This window comes from Grus americana, chromosome 20, assembly GCF_028858705.1.
Source record: "Grus americana isolate bGruAme1 chromosome 20, bGruAme1.mat, whole genome shotgun sequence".
NCBI lineage: Eukaryota > Metazoa > Chordata > Aves > Gruiformes > Gruidae > Grus > Grus americana.
This window is the reverse complement of record NC_072871.1, coordinates 10,838,378-10,866,230: the sequence shown is the minus strand read 5'-3', so window position 1 is coordinate 10,866,230 and position 27,853 is coordinate 10,838,378. Positions and strand designations below refer to the sequence as shown.

The window sequence follows — 27,853 nt, the reverse complement described above, 5'->3', positions numbered from 1 at the left end:
CTGTTCTTTGCTTTTATCTATCATTCCTCTTCTTTCTCTGCTCAGAGCGTGTGCATGCAAAGGGGATCTTTTGTTCCCAAACAGTTCATCTTCTCCTGCTGTTTACTCTCTGCTTACAGCAGAAGAGGCACCGAGAGGGCAGCTCGGCGCCCGCTGCTCTTGTGGGGAGGGTGGCTGTAGCAAGTGCGTCAGGATGAGAAAAACTCGGTGCCATCATTCAAGGCAATGTCCTATGCAAAAAAAAACCCCACAACCAAAAAAACCCAAAAAAACCCCCAACCACAAACAACCACAGAGTGATCAGGGGAAATCTCAAGTGGTTCAGCAAAACTGGTACTGAAGAGATTTCTGCAGACATTACAATGGAAAGTTGCTCTTTTAAGGACAGATCCTGCTTTGCTCTGGAAAGGCCCATCAGTGAATGCTATCAGGTCAAAAGGAGTCATCTGCGTCTCCTCCTTCCTGATTTCTTTAGCGTTTCTTCTGATTTGTTTTAGCACAAGTAAAGGCACTGTCAGGTCTCCTACATCAAGTTCATGTCCCTACTGTTTCTTTGCTGTCCGTGTTTCGTTTTGTTCCCATGCTGGGCTTCTAAAGCCAGGGAAGCCACTAGGGTAGGGAAGAAGTTTCCATGTTTGCACGTCCCCTGCTTCGGGCACTGAGATGACAAAGGTCATTTTCCTGCTTGATGCCCGTGACCTAGCACAGCACGAAGTGACCAGCAGCGTCTCATTGCACAGCAGCAGCCACCACCTCTTGCTTCTGAATAACCCTTTGCCCCCCAAAAATGGGAAACAGCAGCATTTCTGGGAGCCTCTTTTTTGTCAGGTCTCTGCTTTGGACCAGCTGATGTGGGTTCAGCTTGCGTGGCCGTGCCACAGGCAGCCTGGCGGTGTTGGGGAAGGGCCGTGGGTTATACCCTACGAGCTCAGGGCCATCCTGCTCCTGGCACAGGTCGTTAATGCATTAAGTGACTGAACTTTCTGAAAAGATATGGAAGAACAGCCGATCCCTTCATGTCCCTACCTTAACTCCCTTTATCTTACCAACAAAGAAAAGACTCCCAAAACCCTGCTGCTTTCGGCTATTTCATAAGCACTGGAAGTAAGAGAAAGGAAAAATATCACCTGGATTTCTCTCTCCCCCGTTATTACACACACGGCCCCTCTTTCAGCTGACATGAAGGGTTTTGCTCCAGGGAAGCGGGGCAGCTCTGCTGACTGCTGCTGCCAGAGCCCGGCCTCCCCCTTTCCCAGTGCCAGGCACTAGGAACAGGCTCCTGGTAATGGGTCCCCTTCTTAGCAGGGACTTGTGGCTGCTGCTGCTCCTCTCTCTGTGCCTCACTGTCCCCATCTGCAGAAGCTTTAATCATTGCAAAGCACTTGAAGGGCATACGAATGAAATCACCTGCGTGCACTGGTAGGAAATGAGTCTTTCTTTAGTCCAAGTGGAATCCAGAGCAAGGCAAAGGAGTGCTTGTTACTCCACTGAATACCATTTTAAATAATACTGTATCCGTAGGTCTAATTCCCTTTGCATGTGTTTGGAGTAGACAAATATGAGGGATAAACTTCACTTACAAACTCAGTTTCAAAGTGAGCATTAAGATGATTTAAGCATAGCATTCAAGTGTTTTATATGGTATGAAATCCGATAAGCAATCAGGGTCTCGGCTGCTACAGTGCTGAGCACAGCATAAGCACCTGTTAGAACTGGAACAGAATGGGGAGCTGTGATTTATTTTAAAAGATCAAAGCCATCCGAGGCTTTTGCCTAATGAACCTGTTCCTGCAACCGCAGCCTGAAACACCTCCTTGGTGCTGACCTCCTCAGGCACAACGCTGCACAACCTGACAGCAGTTTTGCCACGGAAAAGATACTGGCTGCCTGGGCTGGGTGGCACTAATTTCATGGGGTGGAAACAGTTCATCTACTTTGGGAGCCCTGAGCAGGGCAGTGTCTGATTCAGAGGGCAGGAGTGTTTTCTTACTGATTTCAGCAGCAGATTGACCTGTCAGCTGCCTGACTTAACTGGATTAGACCTGGCCTGACCTGAGCAGGGGGAAAGGGCAGGGGTGACATGGTTTGAGGGTGCTGGGAAGTGAGGGAAGGGAATGGCATTTCAGCTGCTGCAGCCTGTGACACGCACCGGCCACTGCCTCCCAGCTGCCAGCATCTGATTCTGCCACTGTGTTGTCAGAGGGAAAGGATCCGACCTGGATTCACCGCTCTAACTCATCTCTTTTTCTCCACCTGGTGGACTTGCTAAATGTGCTTTCCTTTCAGTGCTTTGCAGGAACTCCCCGGCGCTCTCTGCACAAACAGCTCCACTTGGCTGGCACCGGTCTCTGCTCCCTTTGCCCAGACCAGCGGTGCTGGGGTGCACTGGGATGATCCCATGCCAAGGGCCAGGTCCCCAGCTAGGGGCAAGGTCCCATTAAGGTGGGACAAGCCAGCTCGGCAGCGATTGCATTTCAGGGCACAGCTCCCTGCTTCCCCAGTTGAGACTTGCTCTGCACACCAGCCTGGATGCTGTATGGCAAGGAAGTACTGGTGGGTCAAGGCACCCCTCAGTGCCTTCACAGCTGTATCCCAGACAGCTCCTGGGGAGGGAGCCATGAGACCCACGACCCCAAGGAGCCATGCTCTCAGAAGAACGGCTCTGGAGGTGGCAGGTTTGGGGCTGGGCTGATCAGTCTCCAGTGGGGATGTGGTGGCTCCTGGGGGCCAGCCAGGCTGGGGGTGGGGGGGGCATGGACAGTGCAGAGTGTCCAGGAGCAGGGCCACGGTGGCTGCTCCAACATGCTGAGGCTGGTGCTATACCAGCGGAGTGAGGGACGTCACTTCTATTCTCTGGAGAGGTCCAGGGGATTCATTTCATAATTTGCATTGCACGGGGTATTTAGAGGTTCACTTAAGGAAGGATTTGCAAGGAATTGCAGATCGCTGTTGGTTGGAGACTTTGGTTCTGAAGTGACCAGGATGGTTCTGCAAACCCCTTCAGTAAACCTGAGTCATGAACAAGCTCCATCTCGCTGCAGACTATACGCTGGGTCCGTACAGACGGGCTGTATGCTGTCTGCAGTGTAACAGCTGATGGGATTCCTCAGCAGGGTTTGCCTCAGAGCCACACCAGCCACAGAAAGCCAAGCGTTTTCTTCAGACTCTGGAGTGGGATGCTCTGGCAGTGGCTGATGCTGCCCCATCGCTCCTGTCCATGCAGCCCTGCCTGCTGGGAATGGGGCAAGAGCAGCGTTGGGGCAGGAACCGGGTAAGAGCAGGGCTGCCACCTCGAGGGCAGGCAGAGTTGCCAAGGCATTTTGATTTACCTCAAGCATATCGGGTCCTTCGTGCTGACGGAGGAGTGTGGTGAGGGGGCAAGCAGGGATGCGGGGGATGCTCTGATGGCCCACAGCCTGGGAAGACCACAGGTCCGGGGAACCACCAGGTGCCCTGCCTGGGTCCCACACCTCGTGGGTTTGTGCGGGCGGGGTGCAGCCCCTGCGTGCACCACACCACGGAACGCTGCTCCCGACTGCCCTCGCTGGCAGCAGCTGCCCTTTGTCCCCTGGAGAAGCTGACTCCCGGCACGGCGCTCCTTGGCCGCGGCCCCTGCGGCCGTGCGCCCACCGACCCGCCCGGGCCCAGCACCCCACCGCGCCCGGCGCCGCCGGCAGCAGACGGCAGGGGGCGCCGCAGTGCCGCGCCGCAGCGGGGCCGCGCCGCAGCGGGGAGCCGCCCCCCCGGCCCAGCCCTGCCCTGCCCGGAGCCGCCCCCCCCCGGCCCGGCCCCACACCGCCCCTCCCCGACGCTCCTCTCCTCCCTCCCCAAATCTTTCCCGCCTCCTCCCCAATTCTTTTCCGCTCTCCCCAAATCTTTTCCCCACTTCACCAAATTTTTCCCTTTCCCCATTTTTTCCCCCCCTTCCCAAATCTCTACTCCTCTCCCCAAACCTTTCTCTCCCTTCCCCACGCCTTTCCGCCTCTCCCCAAGCCCTTTTCCCACCTCCCTAAATCTTTCCCCCCCTCTCCAAATCTTTTCTCCTCTCCTTCCCTCCGCTCTCCCTTTCCCAAATCTCCCCCCATCCCAGAAAAAAAATTTCTTCCCCTCCCCCAAATCTCTCCTCCCCTCCGCTCCCCCCTCCCCTCTCCAAATCCCTTCTCCCCTCCTTCTCCCTTTCTCCCCCCTGCCTCCCACCCGCCCTCCGCAGTCGCTCCGGCTGGCTGGGCGCTCCGCGGCGCTCACGCCCCCCCGCCCCTCCCTCCCTTCCTCCCTCCCGCCCCGGTCCCGTCCCGCCTCCTGCAGCCGCTCGCTCCGCTCCGCTCCGGCTGGGGCGCGCCCGGCGGCGGCGGGCGCAGGGAGGCAGCCAGCCCCGCTCCGCTACCGGCTCCGGCGACACCGGCACAGGCACCGGCGGCACCATCGCCAGCGCCGGGCAGGGCCGCGGCGGGGCGGCGGCGGCGGACGATGGGCCGGTGGCGAGCGGCGGCGGCGGCCGGGCGGCTGGCGCAGCCCGTCCCCAGCGGCATGGAGCCCGGCGCCGGTGCAGAATGAAGGGTGCCTGGCGCCCCCCCCCGCAGACATGTCTGTGCCTTTACTCAAGATTGGAGTCGTCCTCAGCACCATGGCCATGATCACCAACTGGATGTCGCAGACGCTGCCCTCCCTCGTGGGGCTCAACACCACCAAACTCACGGCGGCCACGGGCGGCACCTTGGACCGCAGCACGGGAGTAAGTGCGGGGGGCGGCGGGCAGGGGACGGAGGGGTGGGGGGCGCCCGGCTGCCCGGAGCATTCCAGCCTCCCGAGCTGCCTGCGCCCCGCCACCCGCCCCGTTTCCCCCCGGCCCCTCCTCGCTTGAATGTCCCCCGGGCTGCCTAAATTCCTCCTTGTCTGGTAGCCCCCCCCCCTCCACCCCGTACCCCCGGGATCTCTCCCCCCCCGCCGCCGGCAGGCCCTGCAGGAGCTCCCCCCCCCCCCCCCGGCTGCAGAGAGCAGCGGCCCGGAGAGAAGCAAAGCCCCTCGGGGTGTTGGGGGGCATCGCTTGCAAAGTGCCCCCCGGGGCCGTGCGGGAGCGGGGCCGGGGGGGGCTGTCAGGAGACGGGGGACTGGGGTGGCGGTGCGGGGAGCGCCTCTCCCCCTCCCGCTCCCAGGCGTAGCCATCCCCACCTAGCCCTGGGCTGGGTGCGACCCGGGTGGCCCCCCCGTGCCTTCAGCCAAAGGGCTGCAAAGTTTCCCTCGTCGCCGCTTTGCTGTCGCAGGGCGAAGCAGCTTGGGACAGCAGGTGCGAGTCCCGCAAGATCTCTTTCGCTTGCCTGCCTTTAATCAATAGTTGTTAATGGGATGGAAAATGCGGTGGAGAAGTTGCGGTATATTTTGGTCGTGCCGTATGTTTCCTGTCCCTGTTTTGCTGGAGGGCTGGTACGGTGCCTGGTCTTGCCACTTTGGAAATGGCTGAGAAAAACAGTCCTTCTGTCTGTCTTCCCTTAGCAGGGAAAAATGGGCACCTTTCGCCTCCAGGCTGCATGCTTGTGCCTTCTAAAAGAGCTAACGTGTTACAGCTCTGCTGTTTCAAGACGAGTATTTCATATAGTGGTTCTGCTGATTGTGAATGAAGCTGGGATTTAATTTTTTTTCCGTGTTACCAGGGATTATGAGACCCATTTATTATTTTTTTTTCCGGTTGTTTTAGCTAGAGAATCAAATTGTCTGTCTGCCTAGCCGTCTCTCTTAGTGCGTGTCTGTCAACATGGGTATTTGCAAGGTTATTTGTAATATTGAAATAGTAGAAAGAAGATTTCCCTTCTGGTTGGCAAAACGGTGGTATCTTCAAAGTGATCGGAGGCTGAATTGTGATTAAATAATGTATTTTGCAAAGTACTGTGAGATCAAAGAAAAATTAAGATCAGAGAGGTTCAGAGAGCACAAGGTGCACGAGGGGGGCTGGGGGGCGTGCTGTGTTTGTGGCTGGGCTCCCTTTCCGCGGTGTGTCCTGAAAGCGCAGACGGAGGCACTGATTGTACCCTCCGGACCGCATCCCTTCTTTGCTGGCTTTCCCTGCCTGGGACCCGCAGAACATCTGGAGGGAAATGGTCATCTGGTGAACCTCCCCATCCCCGGGAGAGTCTGGCGGAGGAGGGAGGAAACATAACTCCTGGTGTCCGTTTACTCAGGAGAGCTGATTTTCCTGCTGCCGGATGCGGGAGAGCTCTGCAGAGGCACACTGATCACTGCTCAGCCCTCAGCCGGGGTACCGCGTCCTCACTGGTAGCTCGGGCACATCCTTCTCGCAGTGTCAAGAAGTCAAGTGCTTTGTAACGACGGCCGGGCAGCGGGTTCCCCACCCCGATGCGCTCGGTGCCTTACAGCACACTACAACCCTCGCTGTTTCCTGGCTTTCCTGGCGTCCGTGCTTTCCCACGCGCGTTGCCTTCTTGCTTCAGCTCTTGCTCTCCTTTTCAGACCCTTCTTTTATTTGTCCCCAATGCATATTTTTGCATTACAAGTGAATTTTGCCAGCTGGGCCCTCGGAGGAGCTTCCCTCCGCTTCCAGCACAGCTCCAGTATCTGCCACATCCATCCTGCTTCCTCCACTGAGCCCCCTCCGCCTCCCACACCCCTGCCAGGCCTCCCCTCATTTACTTAATCCGTCTTTCCCTGTGTTAATTAGGTGTTGCCTACCAACCCAGAGGAAAGCTGGCAGGTCTACAGCTCTGCCCAAGATAGCGAAGGACGTTGTATATGCACAGTGGTGGCACCTCAACAGACGATGTGCTCGCGTGATGCCAGGACAAAGCAGCTGAGACAACTATTAGAAAAGGTAATGGTTGACCTGGTCTGGGAAAGGTGGTTTGGTTTGCCATGAAATGGGGGGTAAAAACGCGAGCGAGCTGGGCTGAGCTTTGGTTTCCAGGGCAGATGGACCCCTCGGGCCAGCCCTCCTGTGCCGTAGCTGTCCCCGTGCGTGTAGTAGGGAATAATCAGCCGCAGTCAGGACGATAAATCTCTGTTTCTGAGGCACAGAGGAAACAAGACCGTGGCCTAAGGTCAGGTTAAAACTGCTGAGATCAAAGCAAAAATATTGAACCACGTTACTAAAAAAAAAAAAAAAAAAGATGTAATTTACTCAATTTTTTCATTACGTTAACACAAGCAGTTTCAAAGGATGAGCCTCAACAAGATGAGAGAAGATAGAATTAAAAACCCAAAGCCCATGCATTCCTAGCCAAGCTGATATTAAAAAGGTCGAATAAAACAGTATAAGCTGTCGACATCAAATAGCACAGAAATGACAGTTAGTGGGTCTAATGTTGACATCCACTTGATTAGTTTTTAATAGCCTGCTGTCCGAAGAGATCAAAGAATCTCATTAGGGAAACATTCCCAATAACAAGAAATTTTCCAGATAATAGATTTTGTTGAAGAAATGCTGTTTCATGTGAAATGGTGCTCTTCTCTTTAAAATACAAGTGGAGTCCTGTGCTGGATGTGTAATTACCCCTAATGCTATGCTGGCATGCATTGTGCATGACAAAATAATTTTTATCCCACTGCTTTCGGGAAGTTGATGTATTAGTCACTCGTAACAATATTATATTAAACCTACACTTAACTGATTTTCCTATGTGATAAGGACAATAAAGGGAGGCAGGAAACATTTAGCCCTAAAATACTTCTTCGGTATGTCAGAGGCTTCTAAAAATAATCCCACTCAAGCTTTTATTTCTCTAAGCAATAGCGGCAATCGGTCCAACAGCACATTTGTCTAAGAGGCAGCAGGCGTTATATTAGCAGCTGACACAGGCGTCCGAGAGCCGTCATGTTCCCAGAACTGCTCATATGCATTAAACGAGCGGGATTTGACCCAATGCCCTCTGCTAATGGACAGGCAAGTTGTGCGCACGAGACGTGGGATAACATCGGTTCCCATGCGGAGGGTGTAAGTGCTCAGTGATTTTTCCCTTATGCAGCTCTCCGGCTGCCAATGAATAAAGTGAGGGAGGAGTGGTATTTCAAGGCATGTGTTCTAGAGATATGTTACCTGCCTGCTAATCTGCATCTCACTCCTACGCTAACCTATATGAAAACCCCAAAATAAAGAATAGGCTCTTAGTGCGAGACATCTGATCTTGACAAAGGCTGAAATGATAATCCCTATAGGAAAATGCAACTGCAGAGAAGAGCTTCCAGCTTCCCAGGAAGGATTTCAAACCTGAAAACTCCTTCTCTCATCCGAGATTTTAACTCTAGCTCTGTGATAGAAAAACTCGTATCTCCCGATTTCTCTCTGCTAGCAGATGAAGAAGCGTAACGTGTCAAAGAGGTAATTGCGCTTGGATTTTCAAAGGAGGAGACCTGGCAGTTGTCTATGGAAATAATAAGGCATCGCTTTTACGGGCAAGAAATAAGCTGCATTGGTGGGTGTGTGTCTGTGTGTGTACGCAAACCAACCACATCATCTTCAGTGAAAAACCTCTGCACAGGGGCTCCAGCAGCTGAAGGTACTTTGAGGTTCAGAGCTGCCAAGACCCCATCTACCCTCAACGCATGGGCACAGGCGTACGCGTACACGCTGCAGTTCGTGCTGCTTGCAAGTGAATCCTGGGCACCCCGTCCGTTTAAAGAGCAGGTGTTAAGTGAGGTAAGGTGAGCCAGGTCTGCTCGCCACCGCACAAACTGTTCAGCCCATGTTTTGACACCGAGGTGTCTGAGCTCATCTTTGGCTGGAGTACACGGAGTCCTTCCAGCCTTCTATGTGTCAGGTGCTGAGTCCAGATCTTGGACTGCATCCAAACCAAGACATCACCTAAATCCTGTTCATAAACAGATTATGTTTTATCTTCAAACAGATTTTTATTTATTTTTTTCTGGCCCTGTTATCGGGGAGGACTTCCTACTCTGATGGTTAAACCATTTTGGTTTCCTGCCAATTCTTATTCTGTGCCAGCACTGATTTCCAGATTAAACAGTTCTTTTTGTTCCTTTGATATTCGCTCCAAGGTGTATATAGGGAGGACAATGACATCTCTTCTCAGCCCTCACTTTGCCTTCTACAGACCTTATAAAATGAACTTTCCATGTCCTGATCCATCGGCTGAGTTCACCCCTCCGCTAATTCTTCCTGTAGACCACAAAAATCTCCCCCGAGATGTCTCGTGCTATTGTTCCACCAGTTTGTCTGGCTACGCAACGCTAAAGATTCATCTCAATTCAAACCCCAAAGATGGGCTTAGAACAGCTCTTCTGAGCTGGCACGAAAGGCTGATCCACAGGGAAGCTTGAGCAGGGTTTAAACCGTGGCTTTGACCATATAAATCTCGCTAGGGTCCTCAGGCCAATATTGACTCTCCGTTACTCCGGTTTAATTCTGAAACAACTCAGTGTCAAACAAGATGACAAGAAAGGACTGCAAGTTTCATTTGTATCAATTTTCTACTTCAAATGCTAAAATTAACTCTCTTTCCCCAAGACAATCACAGGTATCTCTCTCCTGTTAGCTCGATGGAAAATGAGGTTTCGTGTTCAGAGTTCGTGCTCCACCAGTGGAGCCAAAAAGCATTTTAGCTGATGTTTGAGGATAGTGGTTGACGGATGAAGCCGAGGGAATTTGAAAGACGGTATCCTTCGGTCTCAGTTCGTTAGAGCACTTATGTACATGCTTAAGTTTAAGCTATGAACAGTCTCATTGAAATCTAATCATGTGCCAAAGTATTTTGCTGGATCAAGGGCTTAATATGCTAATGAAGGAAAACAAGTAGATCTTCAGCTGGTGAAGCACGTGGAGATCAGGAATGATGGAGACTGACTTTTTACAAGTCTGGCCAGAATCTTGCCTGGTTGAAAAAAATACGGGCAACAAATAGTGAGAGTCTGGACTTGTAAAACACGTCCCCAAAATAGCACAGCAGCTAATTTTAGGCGTCTCAGTTTAGAGGCATGTGAGGAGGCTATTTTCCTTTGCAGTCAGGGGAGAGGCAGACTCCTCCAGAGGTGATTCAGAGCGCAAGCCTGAGCGAGATGCTCTGATTCATTTCCTAGCAGAGTCTGTCTCTCCCTCTCTGCCATCCAGGAGGCAGCGTAAGAAGCACCCCGTAGCATCGCTCAGCCCCTGCAGCGTAAGATACCAGCATATCATTACAGAAATGCACTTTTCCAATTACTTGCAGCTTGGCCTTTAATTGGGCTTATGCATTAGTGGAATAAATTAGATCAATTTTGTAGAATCCCTCCAAGTCATTCCTATTCCAACCCATTGGAACAATTCTCCTATGTAGATACAGCTTGACTCAAAGGAGGATAGACTGGGTTACAAGGATAAAAATATCTGCAGACCAGTCATGCTCGTCTAAGACTTCCCTTCTCCTGCCTCGGTGTAGAGAGAGGTCTTCAAACTCCTCCACATCCAGCCCAGGTAAATTAGCACCCAGCCGTGTGCGCTGAGAGCTCACGTACCCCGGGGGAGGCACGGCTAAAGGGGAACCACATGGGCTCCGGCTGAGCTCAGGTTTGCTCTTTTCCTTTTCAAACCAAGAGGGTCTTGTTCTGCTCTTCCCTGGTCCTCACACCTCCCTGAGCAGGTCCTTGGTGGTAGTCAGGATGGGTGCTGGTTCGTCTCTGGGTGATGCGTTGGGACTCAGAGACAGAAAATAGCTTCGCCTTTGCTGAAGACGACCGTTAGATCCCCAGAGCAGTTGTACTGGTTGTACAAAATGTTTCCTCACTGTTGGCCTTTGAAATATAGGTTGTCCATACATTTTTAATAGTTCCCTGTAGTAGTTTTCTTGTCATCGTGCATGAGCAATGGGCATTTTGATCCCTTCAGAGATGCAGACGCCAAAGTTGGCATTTGACCTATGCTGGTTTCAGCAAGTAGTCCCCGAGACCCAGCTGCGTGCGGGTGTCGCGCCGTCCCCTCGCTCTGTCACTCGAGGTAAGTCACGGCAGCCCGGTGTGATTTGCTGGAGGCAGTAATGCACTTGCACCGTTCTTTCCCCGTCCCAGCCTGTCTGCGCGTGGCTTTGGCGGGGACGGAGACTGGAGCGGATGTGGCAGCATGGGCTCTGGGAAGTGTCTTGGAGCGGATCCGCAGAGACAGCGCTGGCTCACGTTTGGGTTTTGCTCAGACGCCCACAGATGAAGAGACTTGAACCAGGATGCCTTTAGTTAGGGCCGTGACGCAGCAGCATGCTTGGATGCCTGACTCATTTTAAACACGGGCGTCATCCCCACCAATGCCGACAGCCGCGTTTCTGTGGGGAGCGCGGCAGTGGCAGGAGCACCCGTCGGTGGGCTGAGCCCTGTCATGTACAGACACAACCATCCCTGGTGCAAAGACCTTAAATTACACCCACTGCTTAATGCTAAATAGGTGCTTAGGTGCCTGCCTAAGTCAGAGCTTCATTTACCTTCTAGCCTGAAAAAAGAGAGAAGGGAATAGCTTAATAAATCAGATGGCAACCAACCTGCAAAATCAGGTCAGCCTAGCTATCGTTTCCCTCCCCTCCTCACGCCTTCAGCTCCTTTCCTCACAATGAGTGCAGCCAACCTTCTTGCATCATTCCTTCGGCAGGGCCAGATGGGCGCTGCACGGGGAGCCACGGGGATGCGGCATCGGTCGGCTAGAAAAGATGCCGACGCGGCACAACCGCCTGAGTGGGCAGGCACCACTGGGGCCGGCCGGAGTGGGAGCTCCGGTGGTACTTCCCAGCTTCAAGATGCCCTCACCTGCAGCTGGATTTGTTGTGGCAGATGCTGTGTAAACAGTAGGGCTGTTTGGATAATGAAGTTTTTACTAGCTGGGAGTAAAGTTTGCACTTAGGCAATCAGTAAGTGTCACTTGTGTGCACGAAGAAATGATAACGTGCACCTCAGCAGAAGTGTTTCTCGTAGTCAGATGTGCTCCTGCTCAGCGAAGAGCTTGTCTTTGCCATCCCAGCCTCTCAGAGAGGCCATCGTGAGTGATGCGTTTTAGCCTTGACTACGACCCTTATTTGCATGTGTGATTGTTAAATCATTCTCTGCAGCACAGCAGAATAAATGTTTATGAAACCAATTTGCTCTATTTTAGAGCATGGGGGTCATAATACTAGGATGCTGTTGATTAACTGGTAAATAATGCATAGGCTGATTACCCTTTAGCTTTGTTGACTGTGTTGGAAAAGGTCAGCGTTCGGCGTTGGGGCTGTCTTGCTGCAGGGGAAGTGACACCTTCTTAATGAACCCCTTCTCGTTTGGCAGGTGCAAAACATGTCCCAGTCAATAGAGGTGTTGGACAGGCGGACTCAAAGAGACCTACAGTATGTTGAGAAGATGGAAAACCAGATGAGGGGACTGGAATCAAAATTTAAGCAAGTGGAAGAAAGCCACAAGCAGCACCTGGCAAGGCAGTTTAAGGTATGTCTGCTTTCCAAACCGCTAACGAAGCTGTGGCCAGGGATTTAGCAGGGTGCGCACGGGACTGTGGCCCCGGTGCCGCGTCGGCTCACGTAGCCGTTGGTCCGGTTGTACACGGCGCTGGCGGCCGCCCACCCGTGCAGCTCCCTCCTGTCCAAAGGACAGCCAGATCCAGGTTGCAGCATCGCATCCTCAGCCACAACACATTTTTCTATAGGGTAAAAGCATAAATCTCCGTGTTCCTGTACCCACGAACCACCTGGGTGCCCCAAGTAGGATTGCTCCGTGAGAGAGGGTCTGCAGGGAGACCCCAGGGCAGCTGAGGTCAGGGCAAGGTGGGTTTCCCTCCGTGGCCAGGCAGCCCTTCCCCACGCCGTGCCCAGGATCTGATTTGCTTGGGAAGAGCCAGGAGCCGGGGCTCCGTTGTGTTTCTGCAGCACGTGGCAAACCGCAATGGGCCGTCACCAAATCGCTTCCCTCCTTGGGGCGGTTGTAGCAACAGGGCAATCGATCAAACGAATCAACCCCCCCCCCCAAAAAAAAACCCAAACCCTAAAAGTACAATTATTACAACCGTCTTCAGGCTGGAAAACTGCTCATCTCGAGGATGTGCAAATGCCAGCACCTTCTGATGGATTATACGTGGTTTGTCCTGGTGTCGGACAAATGAGAAGATATCAGCCTTTTAAATGAAGCTGTCATCGCGAGCAAAGGTCAAATTTTCAAGAACTTGATTGAGAATGACCAAAATTGCCAAAAACAGGTTGTCAGCAATATTTGGAATATTAAATTTTAGTAATGTTTTGGATTAATAGATAGGAAAGACAAATTGAGAAGATTTCTAGTGAAATCTGGGGACATTTCTGATCGGCCACCTAGCTGATTCCCATCCTTGTTTCCCAGCAGCTGCCCAGCTGGCTGCTGTTTTAAAGCAGATTTTTTTTTTTTTAATTGATACGTTAAATACTGAAATACCGAGATTTCATGAGAAAAAGCTGGGAAAAAGGTTCTTAAAACTTTTCACCAATTCCACCTCTTCCACTCCCCATCTCCAGTCACCGCAGGACCCTAAATTTAGCTCTGCAGTCTGGATGTAAGGACCATCTTTCTGATTTAAGCGTGAGGTTTGGGGGTTTTTTTTGTTTTTTCCCCCCCTTCCATTCTGCTGAATTTACTCCTCCCCATCGCCTGCCAGGTAGCTTGCACCAGGAAGCGCAAGTAAATAAGAAAACCAAGATATTCCCCACGTGCAAACCGCAGGAGGGAAAGTCTCTTGACTTAAATAGGAGGGGATGGGAAGGAAAGAAATGAGGCTGAGGACCAATTTCTGATCCCGTTCACCCCCGAGGTGCTTCAGCAGACAGCCAAGCCGTCACAGCCCTGAGCGCTGTGAACTTGGCCGCTGTGCAGTAGTTTAAGCAGCACCAGGTACACTGCGTATACTAACACGCTTCATTAGCGGGTAGGTGCATGCATATTTATGTCTACTCATTAGCTGCTGGAGCAAAGCATCTTTAACAAAATGCTGCATACCATGCCTTTAAACGAGGCCTTCATTTAATTTAAAAAAAAAAAAAAAAAGTCTTCGTTTCTGCAAAATAAATTTGATAATGACTTTGATTTTTATGTTCTTTATAGCATGCCTAAAAACAGTAAGGAATTTTTGTCTAATTTGCTGCCAAAGCACCATTTTAAATAACAGCCACAGCATTTTGTTTCTGCTAATGCCAGCATTAAAATGTGAGTGGTTTGTGGGGTTTTTTTTTTTTCTCTTTAGTTCCGTAAGAGTATTTGTCTATGAATGGCTATCTATATAAGGCAGGTTAGTGAGCTAGATCCTCAACAGTATTTCATTTTCTTGCTTACAGGGCTAACTTAAAAGCAAGTTTTTTCAATGCTGCAGTGACTGAAGAAGCAGTTCACTCCCATGTAACCATGAAAAGAGGGCCACAGAGCATTTTGCACCATGCATTTATTTTTTTGATTATTTTCCAAATTAGCACCATATCTCACTAAGGAACCTTGAACCACACAGCCGAGATCTTCCTTTGCATGCAATTGTAGATGCATTTCATGAATAGTTTGAAACCCTTGTCAATGCATATATATATTATTTTATTTTATTTTTTGGAAAGAAAAAAAAAAAAGAACTCTTTGTGTATGTGATCTGAAGCATGTAACCCTAAGATGTTGCATTCTAAAAATGACAAATAAAGGCCTTTCCCAAATATTTTGGTGTTCTGCAGCCTGTTTAATATGTTCTTTCCAATACATCATTTGGACCAAAATAATAATTAAAATAATTTTAGTGATAATAATTGTGGGATATGAACATTGCACTCACGTAGGAAGCAACCAGGTCAAGGCAGAGTGTTGCAGATTTTTGCACGCATAGCACTGAACCAAGCTTATTTTAACCTTGCAGGCAATAAAAGCGAAAATGGAGGAACTTAGGCCTTTGATACCAGTGTTGGAAGAGTACAAAGCCGATGCAAAATTGGTATTGCAGTTTAAAGAGGAGGTCCAGAATCTGACGTCAGTTCTAAACGAACTCCAGGAAGAGATTGGCGCCTATGACTACGAAGAGCTTCAGAACAGAGTGTCAAATCTTGAAGAAAGGCTTCGTGCATGCATGCAAAAATTAGGTAGGCTCAGAACAACATGGTGGCACCGGCTAAACACCATCGATGTTAACCCACGCATCCCGTCTGGAGGCAGAGATGCTAGCGTGGACATCTCCTTGTGCCTTGCCTGGCCGTAAGGGATGAGCTCGCACAGCCGGGTTGGATCCTGTAAATATCTATGCTATAAGTAACATGGATCTTGGGAGTAGTCCTGCTGAGGATTACTTGCATGACCAATGTTGCTCGTGGCGTAAGTGCTTCAGGATCCGGCCCTTGACTAGGCATGTGCCTTTTTGCAGCGTTTGCATAAGCGGGCGGTGAAATGCGGTAAATGCGTGGCCTATTGCAAATGACGCTTATGCAAAGCAAACACATGCACCCCTTTTGCTTATGCACCGCTGTCCAATCTTTTTGTTAACCGGACCTGGCACCTCAGCAAAGGTCCCTGCACACCGCTTTAACTAGTGTGCGCGTGTGTGCGGGCTGTGACTCGGTTTCCCTTTTGCCTTTCCTTTTGCATCTTGCAAATCCCTGCTGAGAAGAGCATGACGTAGCTGGTGCGGGTTCGCGGTCTGGTCCGGACTATGCCGTGTGCAGGCTGTAAATCCTCCCCGTCTCTCCCGTTCCCTGAGGGAGCCCCTTCCATCAGGCCAAGTAACCAGCAATGCTAAAACCCGAGAGATTCATCTGTAATCTCATTCAGAGAGTGGCAATTGACTGAAGGCTGTGGGTTTATTGTGGGGAGACACCGCCGTAGCTAACCCCAGCGTCTGACCCCAAACAGAGGGTGGAGAAGGGGGGAAGAAGGGCACTGCCTTCCGCAGCTGCAAGACATCTCCCCGCCGTTTGTCGGCCCAGCTCTGACTTGATTTAATTTCTACTTACTTTATTGACTTTCTTGTTAAGCAATTTAGATAATCTAAACACATTAACTGCTCTGCAGTCTATTTTGGTAGCACATATGAAATTACACTCTCAGGTAACTTCCTGGAAGATCAGATCTCTTCTGAGCACTTTATATCCTTGGCAAGGTAACGCTTTGTTTCTCTCTTGTCTCTGCTGGTGGGATTGCTTTTGCTTGTTTCTAGATGCCCAGCCGCCTCCCCTGTATTTCCTCCTGCATTTCCGTCCTGTCCTCCTCCTTGTACGTCCCTTGTAAGCTACCTCTGGAGAGGGAAGTGAATTTCCACACAAGCCTGGATGCTCGGAGGTATTTAAACTACGAGCATGCAGCGAGTCGTGCACCGAGATCCCGCTGGGGAGCTGCCCGGTGGGCAGGTGTCACCCCCCCAGCTAAGTGAGAGGGCAGAACTTGCTTTCTCATTTACTAACGAGCGCTGATGTGCCCGGGTTTGGTTCGGGGGCGGAACAGGCTGAGGCGAGTCGTGCCGTCGCGTTCTGCACCGTGTCTGCAGTCCCTCTCCTCGCCCCGTGACGGTCACGGGGGAGGCAGCACGGTTTGGGGATGGCAGGCAAGTCCAGACCGTGTCCTCACCCACTTGAATTTCACCCTGAAAGCTTAACGGGGACAGAAATGATCGAGGTTGTAATGACTCGGTGCTTTCTGTGTTAGCAGTACCTAATACCCGGAGCTTTATCACATGGGGACCATACAGACATCTCAGGAATGACAGTCCTGCAGCGGGTAAGATGAAAGGATGGAGAACAGGCCCAGGAGCGTCTGGTTGACCAAGGTCACGTAGCAAAATCCCCGGCAGCCCCCCACCGCCAGCACAGGGCAGCTCTGCCCTGCAAACGGCTTTTGTCGCTCCTCCCCTGGCGAAGGCAGAGGTGGGTGTGATGAGAGGAGATGGTGCCCAAGGAGGGAGCCACTTGCTGCATCCGCAGCCTTCAGCCCATCTCTTGAAGATGAGGAGGAGCTGTGGGTGACAGGGAGAGGAAAGAGCAGCAGGACCAGGGATTTGAGTCCGGGCTGTAGAAGTACTTGCCCAGGGATAGTTCTTTACATGAAACCATCCTGGACCCCACAGCCCCTCTCCATCCAGCCTCGGTGGAGCTGCCCAGCCCAGGCTGACTCTACCCCAGCCAGGGAAGCTGCGATGATGCTCCCGCAGACCCTGGGCAGACTTTAAGAAGTAGCTCCCAAACCATTCAGGGCTCCAAAACAAATAGAGTTTGCTCTTGGACCGTTAGCCCCTTCTGCTCTGGGCCATGTCCTGGCTCGTTACATCCCCCTCGTGCTCAGGCCCTCCACCTGGGACACCCACCCAAGGCAGAGCCCAGGTAAGACTGACTGAGGCAGCTCGGATGGCGAGCTCTTGCAGGCAACTTTTCCTAGAAACTCTTGGTTTGGTTTTGTTTTTTTTAATCTTTTTGAGGCTTTATTTGGGCTTTTTGGCTGTGCCCCTTCTTTCTCCTCTGCTGTCTCTGTGACCGTGGGGTCAGGGCAGCTTTTCTGCCTTAGGGTGTTGCAGCACCCATGGGTGTTCGTGGAGGCGGACACTGAGTCTCACAAGGGTTTGCCCGTGAGGGTTTGCTGCTCGCCCGGGAGGGTGATTTATTTGGTCACTTAACAGCAAACAGCATGGATTGAATTTCCAATGTTGTTTATCGCTCCAGAGTGTAAACGAATGAAAATGGTAGTTAATTGAGTTAAATTCGGATAACAACCTTACAGACACTTTGCTGGCACATGATGAGGCCCTGTTTGCTGAGGATTGCTGTTTGCTGCAAATTATCCGCTCAGAGGGATTCACTGATGTTTCAAGTAGCACGTTTTAGCTTAGATTTTCTCCTGCATGGGTCAGAAACGCTGCTCACCTGGTGCGTGTTCGCCTGCTACAGCTCAGGATGCATCGTAGAGTGCCCAGAACAGCATCAGGGAGCTGCTGCAATAAGCACGGGGGAAGGGAAGGGATGGGGATGTGTTGCGTTCCCGTCTGGTTCGCCTCTCCCCATCCTCCGGGAAGCACTGATGCTCGACACTGCAGCAGGATTTTTTTTCCTTAGACAAGGTCCTGGTTTGCATTTTGGATTTCCTAAGCATTATTGATGGATCAGTAGTGAAAACACTTCCTGCCCTGGGATGGGTGTGAAGGGAAAAAAAAAAAATCAATAATGGCACGTTCAATCTGTTATTCTGTTTACACTCTTAAAGATCACTATTTATACAGGGATTTTAACGTTTCCATTAATGTTCCTTAGAGGAGCCCTGGAGGAGTGGAGAGGTTGTCACTCCTTGATCCAAGGAGGAATTTAACTGAGCTGCGCTCCACAGGCTCATGTTTTTGCCTGATAGCACAAGCTTTCCCTGACTCTTGCAAAAAAATCTCAGCCCACAACCCTGGTGCAGGGACGGGGACAGAGCCCTGCCAGCCTGTCCCAGATGATTTCGGGATGGGAGAGCTCCCGGCTGGGCAACAGAGGCGAGGGCAGGACCTGACCCAACCGCTGCAGCCCCATCCCCGCTGCAGAGGGCTGGGACCGGGATGGGGGACGGATCAGACCTCGGCTTCGTGGGAAGCCCAAGCTGGGAACGCGCTCGGCTGTGGCAGCAGCCGCCCAAGCAGAACTGCAGAGTCCGGAAGGAGGCGGTGCTGGTGCCGGAACGGTGGCTGCGTCGGTGGATAAATTGCTGCTGAGTTGCTAAACGTCGCTTGTGGGCTGGATCTTAGGAGCAATATGGAGCGGGGGTGTAAGTATCCAGCGGGGGTGTTAGTATCCTGCGAGGATGGTAGCACTTGTCTTAACTGGCTGGAGGAAAGCGTGTTTTCTGTTGGAAAACTCCTCGTGTGGCTGGAGGAAGGGGCTGTGTGGTGGTGGTGTTTCGTTGCTGCTCCCCTGAGCTGCAGGAGGGCAGGTCGGAGGCGGTTTGCTGGGTCAGCCTGGAGGGTCCCTCGGGAAGAGGCTGATTTGTGCTGTTTTCCAGGAACAGGGACACGCAGCCCTCATGGGCCACGGTGCCGGGGACCTGAACGGTGCTGTGGACGCTGGAGTGAAAACAGTTCCTCTACGCATGTCCCGAAAGCTGCTATTCGCAGGCTTCCCCCGTGCTGTGGACCCGTGGATGGGCAGCAGGTCATGCTCTCCTGTTGTACGTTTGTCCCAGAGTGACTTGAAATGCCCGTGGCATCCCACGCTCCTGCCATCCCAACGGGAGAGCAGGTTTGCTGGGCAGTCATGCAGGTGTTTTAGGGCAATTGCAGCCAGGGCTTAAAAACTCCGAGTCAGTAGAGTCCGGCAGAGGAAGGACTTGGGTGTCTTGGGCTCTCGCCCCAGCTCTGCTCCCAACCCACTGCTCCGTGCTTTGCTCCTCATCCGCAGAGGAGAGCAGCGCTGAGACTGGCACGTGCCGCTGCTGCGCAGGCTGCTGCTTCGTGCCGGAGCGTAGGGAGGTGCAGGAATCCTGTCTTGTGAGCTACTGCTCCGATTCAAACTGCGACATGTCCAAGGGAAGCAGTAGGAGAGAGTCCCCTCTGCCCCCGGTAAAGTACTCTTCCTGCTTTTAATGATTGCTACCCCAGAGAAGGGGGTAAAAAAGCTGATGGTGTTAGGAGCATGGTGTGTGTCTCAGCAGGAGCGGATGGGTGAATGAGGATGACGGAGGCCGTAGTTGTCCATCCCTGGGTGGTAAGCCCATGAGAGCTGCAGGGACCTAGCTAACTAGGGGCCTTGGAGCACTTGGCTTCAGCATCCATTTTAAACCTTCCCCCTAGCATCTGAGTGCCTGCGACAGATTTACACCAGGAAAGAAAACACCTTGCCCTGTGTAAGAGCAACTCTCTTGCGTTGCTGAAGAGCTGTTGTGAATGTGCCTCCAGCTAAACGTGTACGAGATGTAGCCTCACTACTTGCAAACACTAGTTTACCCTTATCAGCTGCTGCTGCTGCTTTTTTTTGGGGTTTTTTTGCTTTTTTTTTTACTTTTTTTTTTTTTTAATCAATGAGCTTTTATACAACCTTTCTCTCCAGGGAAATGGAAGGAAAGAGATAAAGTGACAGCAATGTAGGGCTGTGATAATGGAAGGCAGCGTTGAGCAGATCTGTGATTAGAGGAAGGCTGGTCCTCTGCAAGGGGAATTTGCAAGACATTAAGCATTTATAATTTTAACCCTTTGCATCCCTTTGTCAATACCTTGCTCTCCCCGTGAGCTGAGAGGTTTGGAATGCATCAGACAAATTCCCATACATCGTGTCTCAGTGAGGCCAGGAAAGCTTTCTGCTTTTTTTTTTTTTTGGTGGGATCTCTCTTTATCTGCCTGGTGTCTGAAGGCTGTGGGAAGACTGACGGTCCCCTTGGCTATGTCATGCTGGTGCCCCACCACCACCTTCCCCTTCCCCAGCCTGCCAGAGGCTTCCACATCAGAAGGGAGAAGTTGGGAAACACCTTCTGAACTCCAGGCTGTGCCTGTCCCCCTGGTGCCCCTGACCTTAGCTTGTCTTGCTCAGGAGATGCTGCTGCAGGACCAGCTCCGCACTGAATGTGTCCAGGTTTTAAATGAGTGCTCCTGTAGCAGCAGACCATCCAACACCAGCCCCCAGTCCCTCCCACGGCATCTTCGTCTCTTCGCCTGTCATTCCTTGGTGCACAAATGCTAAAACGCTGGTGTTACAGGAGACCAGGGTGTCAGCTTTGCTGAAACTTGGGGATATCGTTGGAGACAGAACTCAGCGTATGGCTGCACCTTCGATGCTGAGGCTGTAGCGTTGCAGGCATCTATTCATGGGCGTCCCCAAAGGGGTGCGGGGTTCAGTGTCAGGGGACAGAACCGTGGAAGGGAAACAAGCTGCCGTGGGCAGCCGGCACGGCAAGCTGGAGGAGAGGTGCTGCTGCTTCACCTCGTATTTAGGGCTTAAAAACACAGCGAGGCACTTAGCTGGGCTGGCGAATGTGCTGAGGAGCCCACTGAATTCAATGGCATGAAATCAGTGGTGTGGAGCACCTAAGCATGCTTCAAAACCTGGCTCGTAGGACTGTGCGGGTGCACATCCCTGCTGTGGTGATGCTGAGTCGGGGCAGGACCCGAGGGACCCCCCCCCACCTCCTGCCTTCCATCCTGCTGCGTGTGGGTTCCTCTCCTGGAGCTGGCAGAGGAGACAGGAGGAGGCCGCTGAATCCATTAGTGTCTCCAAAGTGTGCAGACACGATAGGGAACAGAGAAGGTGGCTGGTAGAAACCCGTAAATGGTCTTTGCAGGGAAGAGATTTATATTGCGTGTAATTTCCCACCTTGCTTTTTTTCTTTCTCCTTTGTGTAACCCGTAACAAATGCATGTTTCCAGCAAGGGCTGGAATGGACACGTCTGTCTCTCTGTCTTGGCTGCGCCCACTCTATGAGAGCAGAAAGGAGTAGAGCCATTCAGCTAATTTTTCCACCTGGCTGCTCGACCCTGGCTAACTCTTCTCATTTTCTATTCTGCGACATTAGCGGCACGGCCGGTTCAGGAAAGCTTGTTTTCTTGGGGCCAGTGTGATAGGGACAATTGTTAGTAAGAGGCATGAAACAAACAAAAGCATCTGACAGTTGTTCTCTGCCTAATTACCTCTAATTAAATAAAAACAGAGCTGCCCGGCAGCGGGGGAGAGCAACGGGCAGAGCGGTGTGGGTGGTGGCCGGCGCTGGTGCCTCTCATCGGGGCATCGGGGCTGGCTGACAAAGACCCACCGCCAAACGAGCCGTGGTGGTGATCGGACACGGTGCTCACCAGCCTTGCACTCTTTTTCAGCTTGTGGCAAGCTGACGGGAATAAGTGACCCGATCACAATTAAAACCTCGGGGTCCAGGTTCGGATCGTGGATGACAGACCCTCTCGCTCCCGAGGGAGAGAACAAGGTAAGATCGCAACAGCTTCCTCCCCTTGTTCCCACCTCCACCAGCATGGCTGAGGGCATTGAAAACTCATTACATCCAAGCACCGAAGCCCCGGTTGTGCCCTGCGAAACCCGTGGAAGGTCCTAATTCATCTCGTGGGGCTCTGCTGGCCTCCTCTGCGGTGGGAGGGGGCTGAGGATGCCGCAGGGAGGGAGGATGAGGAGGGGGCTGAGCAGCCCCGTGCAGTGGTCCCTTCCCAGGGCAGGTGACGCTCACTGCAGTGATGAGCGTGCATGGTCTCAGAAGTGTCACCATGAGGTCTGTGCCCCCCACAGGAGGGAAAAATCAAATATTGGGTTTCTCATCTGGGGTCGGCAGCCAGGAGGGGGCAGGGGCTGGGCAGAGACACCCATGGTCCCAGTCCCTGCTGCTCTTTTGCTGCCGGCGCCTCCAGTAAAGGCATCTGACTGCATTTGTCCTTCATCCTCCACCTTCATTGTTGTGAGGAATTAACTGACTGCAGCCAGAGAGAGATTTGTTTTGCTTTGTTTTGGTCTTTTTTTTTTTTTCCATTCAGACCATTCAATTTTGATCCCAAGGAGGTAGGAGGCCAATAACTGGCTGAAAATCAATCCAGGCTTCCCATGACTGATGGAATGGAAAATATCTCGAGTGTTTGCTGAGGATTTGCAGGCAGCAAAACAAAACAAAAACCACAGAGCTTGGCTGCGTGGTGATTCCCTCCTGCGTGCAGCATCCTTCATCAAAGGATGAGGGCACCAGCAAGGGCTGTATCGGGGCAGCTGTCGTGAGAGCTTTGCCCCGTGCTCAGCTTTCTGTAGCTAAGAGAGGACGAGGGATGCTCTGGATATGCAGCAATGAAGCAGCAGTGACGTGAGATGTCGGGCTCTTTGCTCCTGCAGCCAACTGGTTGGCACTGGTTCCCCAATACGACACCTCCATATTTTACAGTTATTAAAATTTCACCTATAGCCCCAGTAAGATCCTAATTATGAAGTGGGACGGGAAGGCTTTACCCACATCGCGTCTTGTTTTGCTCAAGAGAGGGGACAGACTTGTCCCCTTTGGGCTGTGTTTGCTGCATCCCTCGGCACTAACGTGATTTTTCCAGCTGTGAAGGAAGAGTCGGGCCTGTTGCAGCTGAAGCTGGTTGATCAAATGCTAAACATCTTCCCATGTTTTTTGTCTCAAACCAGTATTTTTTAATATTTTTTTTATCCATGCCTTTTTTTGCGGTGTATTTTTGTTGTGAGAGTAGACAAGCAATTTCTCTGGACTCTAGCTCAAGTTTCACAAGCACGTATGTGCATATAATATAGAAATCTACCGTGAATTTTATTAGAAACACACAATTAAGTGAACTTCATTGGTTTCCTGGCAGAGTGGGAAACTGGGGATGGGGAGAGATTGCCACTTCATCATATCCATCTTACGCTGCCAAGCCCCAGGAGGTGTCTGGTGGTTCGTATGGTCATTTGTTCGTGTCATGAAATCATTGAACGCAACTGGGGAAAATTGCGAGTCGCGCAGGAGCAGCCCAGCAGCGAGGCAGCCGATGGATGCTGAGCACAGGGATTGATGTGTATTGGCAGGAGAAGGTTGCTCAAAGCCAGCCGGTGCGGTGAGATGTTGCTGTCCATCAGTCTCTGCTTCTCCAAGGCGTTGGGTCCTGCCACCGTGCAGCCCCAGCATGATGACATGGGATTCTGCTCTTCTGGGCTTCTCTTTGTCCCTCTAAAACCAGCAAAATGCATTAGCATGCATAATTTTTAATACCAAATAATGAAATGGGAGCAGCAGAGAGATAATCAGTTTTCTGGAGAGTTTTTTTTGTAATTTCCCAAGCTGGTTTAGTTGAAGGCGAGCATTTCATGAAGTGAGGAATGCTCTCCAGCACCACGTCTGACAGCAGAAGCTCTCCCAGGCTGCAGGCACTTCTCTGCCGTGGGCTCAGGGACACGCGTGGATTTTCTCTGGTGCTTTGGCGGCCACCCTCAGGCCCACAGTGGAGGTGTGAAGATCAGAGCCATCGCCACACGTTCATTCCCCACCTCTGCAGTGTTTCCAGGGGGGTAACGACTGAGGGCTGAAGTTCCCTACAAAGTTTTTGCAGACCCCACTCGGCCGTTCAAATAGAGCAGCCAAAAGCAGTTCACGTGCACACACCGTGTGTGAACGTTTGTCTGCTCTTTTAGGGGACCCTGGAGACAGTCACATTGCAGAGACGATACCATCAGACTATGCAAGGGGTTTGCAAAAGAAGTTTCCACTACGACACTACCCAAATCTGCATCCTTAAAGGCTTCCCTCTTGCTATTTAATTTACTTTTTCTCCTTCCTAAACAGTTTCTACAGAAAGCAGCTATCTTATTTTTAGGCAGCAACTGCATACTGAATGTCACTCGCTGACTGGGTGTTTCTTCTTGATATTAACTGCACAGCTTTGCCATTTGCCTCGGAATTGGTTTCATGTGACAAAAGCCTTTTTTTAAAGGAGTCTAGACAGTGTCCCTAGTGAACTGGCACTTAAATGATGATCTAAAAATCCCTCCCCCGTCTACCAATACCAAGATTTTGATGTCTTTGACTCTTATATTGTAGTGGCCTTGGTTTCAGCTTTTGATGCAGAAGTGTATGATTTTTAAACCAATATGGACTTTGCCTGAATTTCCTTGACAATGAGCGATTGCATCCATCGCTTCTGTGTGCCAAATTAATGGAGTTCTGCACAGCAGCTGGTATCATTTACCGAGTGCTACCGCGATGGGGCTTTCGGGAACCAAAGCAGCATCAACACATATGCTGGGTTTAGCCAGAGAAAAGTTAATTGCCGTCTGGAAGGACAGTGTCCAACATGCAGCTTAAGCTCCCAGGTTCCCGGGGAGATACCAGGTTACCCCCCGGGAAAGCTTTGCTATTCACTTGATTTCTTGGCTGATTTGGGGTTCCAAAAATTGGGTTTATTTCCGGGCATAAGTGGCAGGCGTTGGACACATCGTTTTCCAGCAGGTTGGATTCCTTGCTCTGGATTTTGCTCCCAGCTCAGTTTCTAGGGTGATGCGCAAAGGGCTCAGCCGGGTCCCTGCTGTTTTCTAACCCCGTGTGTTTCTGTTGCTCGCCCAGGTCTGGTACATGGACAGCTACCACAACAACCGCTTCGTTCGGGAATATAAATCCATGGCAGATTTCATGAATACTGACAATTTTACCTCTCACCGTCTCCCTCACCCGTGGTCAGGCACCGGTCAAGTGGTCTACAATGGCTCTATCTATTTCAATAAATACCAAAGCCACATAATTATCAGGTTTGACTTGAAAACAGAGACCATTCTCAAGACTCGCAGCCTGGATTATGCCGGCTACAACAACATGTACCACTACGCCTGGGGCGGCCACTCGGACATTGACCTCATGGTGGATGAGAACGGGCTGTGGGCCGTCTACGCCACCAACCAGAACGCGGGCAACATCGTCATCAGCAAGTTGGACCCCAACACCCTGCAGAGCCTCCAGACCTGGAACACCAGCTACCCGAAACGCAGCGCCGGGGAGGCCTTCATCATCTGCGGCACGCTCTACGTCACCAACGGCTACTCGGGAGGTACCAAGGTGCACTACGCTTACCAGACCAACGCCTCCACCTACGAGTACATCGACATCCCCTTCCAAAACAAGTACTCGCACATTTCCATGTTGGACTACAACCCCAAGGATCGGGCCCTCTATGCCTGGAACAACGGGCACCAAATACTTTACAATGTCACCCTCTTCCACGTCATCAGGTCTGACGAGTTGTAGTCCATCCTTGTTTAGAAACTGATTTAGAAGACAAAAAAAAAAAGGAAAAAAGGGAGAAATGAATTTTAAAAAAAATACTAATATCAAGGAAACACACTTTAAATAAGTAAATGTATAAACAGCTGCCAAAATTAAGACCAACGTCACGGAGGATTATTCAGCATAAACCTGACAGATCAGCATTACCTCTACATTTCTAGAAGTCTGGCCCTGTGTTATAGACTCACGAATAACCATGTACTTGCAGCTGGAACTGCACTTAAAGAACCACTTGAGTTTTGGGTTTCGTTCTGTTTCTGTTCCGATAGCAAACCTATAGTACATACTAAAGAAGTAAGGCAATGACTGTTGAAAGTTTATCCTTGGGAGACTCGCTCTCTTCTGTGTGTGGGTTGCATGGACATTTTTCCCGACATCACGGTCAGCTGTGATGGATGTGTGATTTGTATTTCCAAGCGGAAAAAGCTGACCCGTGAGGAGCTCTCGCTGTCTGAACAAGACCTATCACAGGTTAGTTTTTCTTCGCCTTCCATTGCAGCTACTGTCTCTCAACTGTGTTCTTGTCACTTAGATTAACTGTGCTGAGACCCGAAGTAGCTCATGGATCTGTGTCTTAGTAACTATTAAACACGATGGTTTAAGTATGTATTATGAACAAGTTGTTGTACCCATATTGTTTGAACTTATGTATTCAGCAAATATATTGTATAATGTATGTCTGTTATTTACCAGAGGTGGCAAAACTTTGTATGTCCAGTTTATGCAATGAATGTTGTAAATGCAATGATGTAGTTTGGATTAATAAATGATGGTTTTGTTTCTAAAAAGAAAAAAAAAGATCAGTGTTCACCCTTATACACAGATAACCAACTTCATGTTGATAATTACAAGAATATTCTCTTACTGTTATACTATCTACATAGCATTATGGTGGTTGGAAATCGCTTCTGTGGAAATTCTGTGGCATCAGATTCCCATGGGAAGCCCTGTTTATGGAAGTGTGAAGGTAATTAATTTTTTTTAAGAGGAAAACTTTGTACTATCCACAGTTATCTAAGGAACAATAAAAATATTAGGAGACTTCCCTGCTTTGTTTATTGTCTTCTCTGTATGAGTGACCAAGTGTAGGGGAGGGTAACAGGAATTATTATGGGGGTTTTTTTGGGTAATCGCTGAACAACCATTCTGACTTTCCTTACATCTCAAATCGAGTATTCCCTGAGGCGTAGCTGCGGCTGGGAGCCGGAGGGGCCGGCAGCAAGGAGCCTGAAAGGCTGGAGGGTTCGGCCCCGCTCTGTAGGGCTCCCGCGGCAGGATTGCCTTCCCATTGCCTTTGGAGCAGGTACCGCTCCAAGGAGATGAAACCCTGCCTCTGCTTCTACGGCTGCTCCCCGCTGCAAGGGCCAGCGAAGGCGGCTGCAGCCAGGCTGCCTCACTGCCTGCTAACGCGGGCAGGGGCTCCGGCTGCCCGCAGCGCTGCGCTCAGCCTGCTCCCCATCCCGGGGCTGACGGCGGAGCGGGGACGGCGGGTGACGGCGTTTGCTGTCAGGGCTACAACAGGAGGAAATTGTGTCGTCTGTCGCGTTGGTTAGAGTTGGAGACACGGCGCCTCGGACTGCTGGGTCCAATTGGATCGTTTTCCTTCTCGGATGCTTAGAGTGCTTCTCATCCTGAATTTGCTATGGTCTTTTATGCTAGTAAAAATCTCCTTCCATTTAACGCAGCTAGCACCGAGGCGCTTATTATAATGAGCAACTGTTACTGTTGGGGCCTGAGCACTCAACACATTCCCCTGGTTTCTGCCAAAGCAGGGGCCTCACAGCACTCACTGCAGGATGCTGCAGTACTGCAGCACACACCTTGGAATGATCCGAGGCGCTTTTCCAGCTGAACGCTCCTAAAGCTCTTGATATTTTGAAGCTTGAGAAGCTGGATGCTAACATGCTCGACCACCTTTAATAAATCCTGCGCTTCCCCGCTCTCCCCTTACACGCTTCCACCGTACGCTCTCCCCATGGCGGGGCTCATTTTACTGGGGATCCAGCAGCTTCATCCTGCAAGCTCCCATGCCACAGCCAGCTCCAGGCGAAGGGAAAGGTCCCATCCTGCCTTCAGCGCCCACCCAAGGAGCCCGCTGAGCTGGATTTCCTGGGCAGGTGGGCTGCCTGGTACCTGTGCAAGCTCCAAAGGGCTCGTTCTGGTGTCGTCGTCACCTCCTTTCCAAACAGAGATGCTGGCGACCACG

General features: G+C 51.2%; 1 protein-coding gene across 2 annotated transcripts in view; it reads left to right on the top strand.

Annotated features, from left to right (window-relative positions):
• The window catches only part of OLFM1 (olfactomedin 1), a 33,917-nt gene extending 7,225 nt beyond the window's left edge, over positions 1-26,692 (top strand). Inside the window, exons 1-6 of one of the 2 annotated variants that reach the window (XM_054848952.1) lie at positions 4,215-4,732; positions 6,671-6,820; positions 12,238-12,393; positions 14,819-15,038; positions 21,704-21,810; positions 24,934-26,692. In XM_054848952.1, coding sequence (XP_054704927.1) covers positions 4,583-4,732; positions 6,671-6,820; positions 12,238-12,393; positions 14,819-15,038; positions 21,704-21,810; positions 24,934-25,608 — 1,458 coding nt within the window. In that variant the 5' untranslated portion in view covers positions 4,215-4,582 and the 3' untranslated portion in view covers positions 25,609-26,692. Of the gene's footprint in view, positions 1-4,214; positions 4,733-6,670; positions 6,821-12,237; positions 12,394-14,818; positions 15,039-21,703; positions 21,811-24,933 lie in introns of those variants that run through there. The other variant, XM_054848953.1, reaches the window with a different exon arrangement.
• The last annotated feature ends 1,161 nt before the right edge of the window (positions 26,693-27,853 follow it).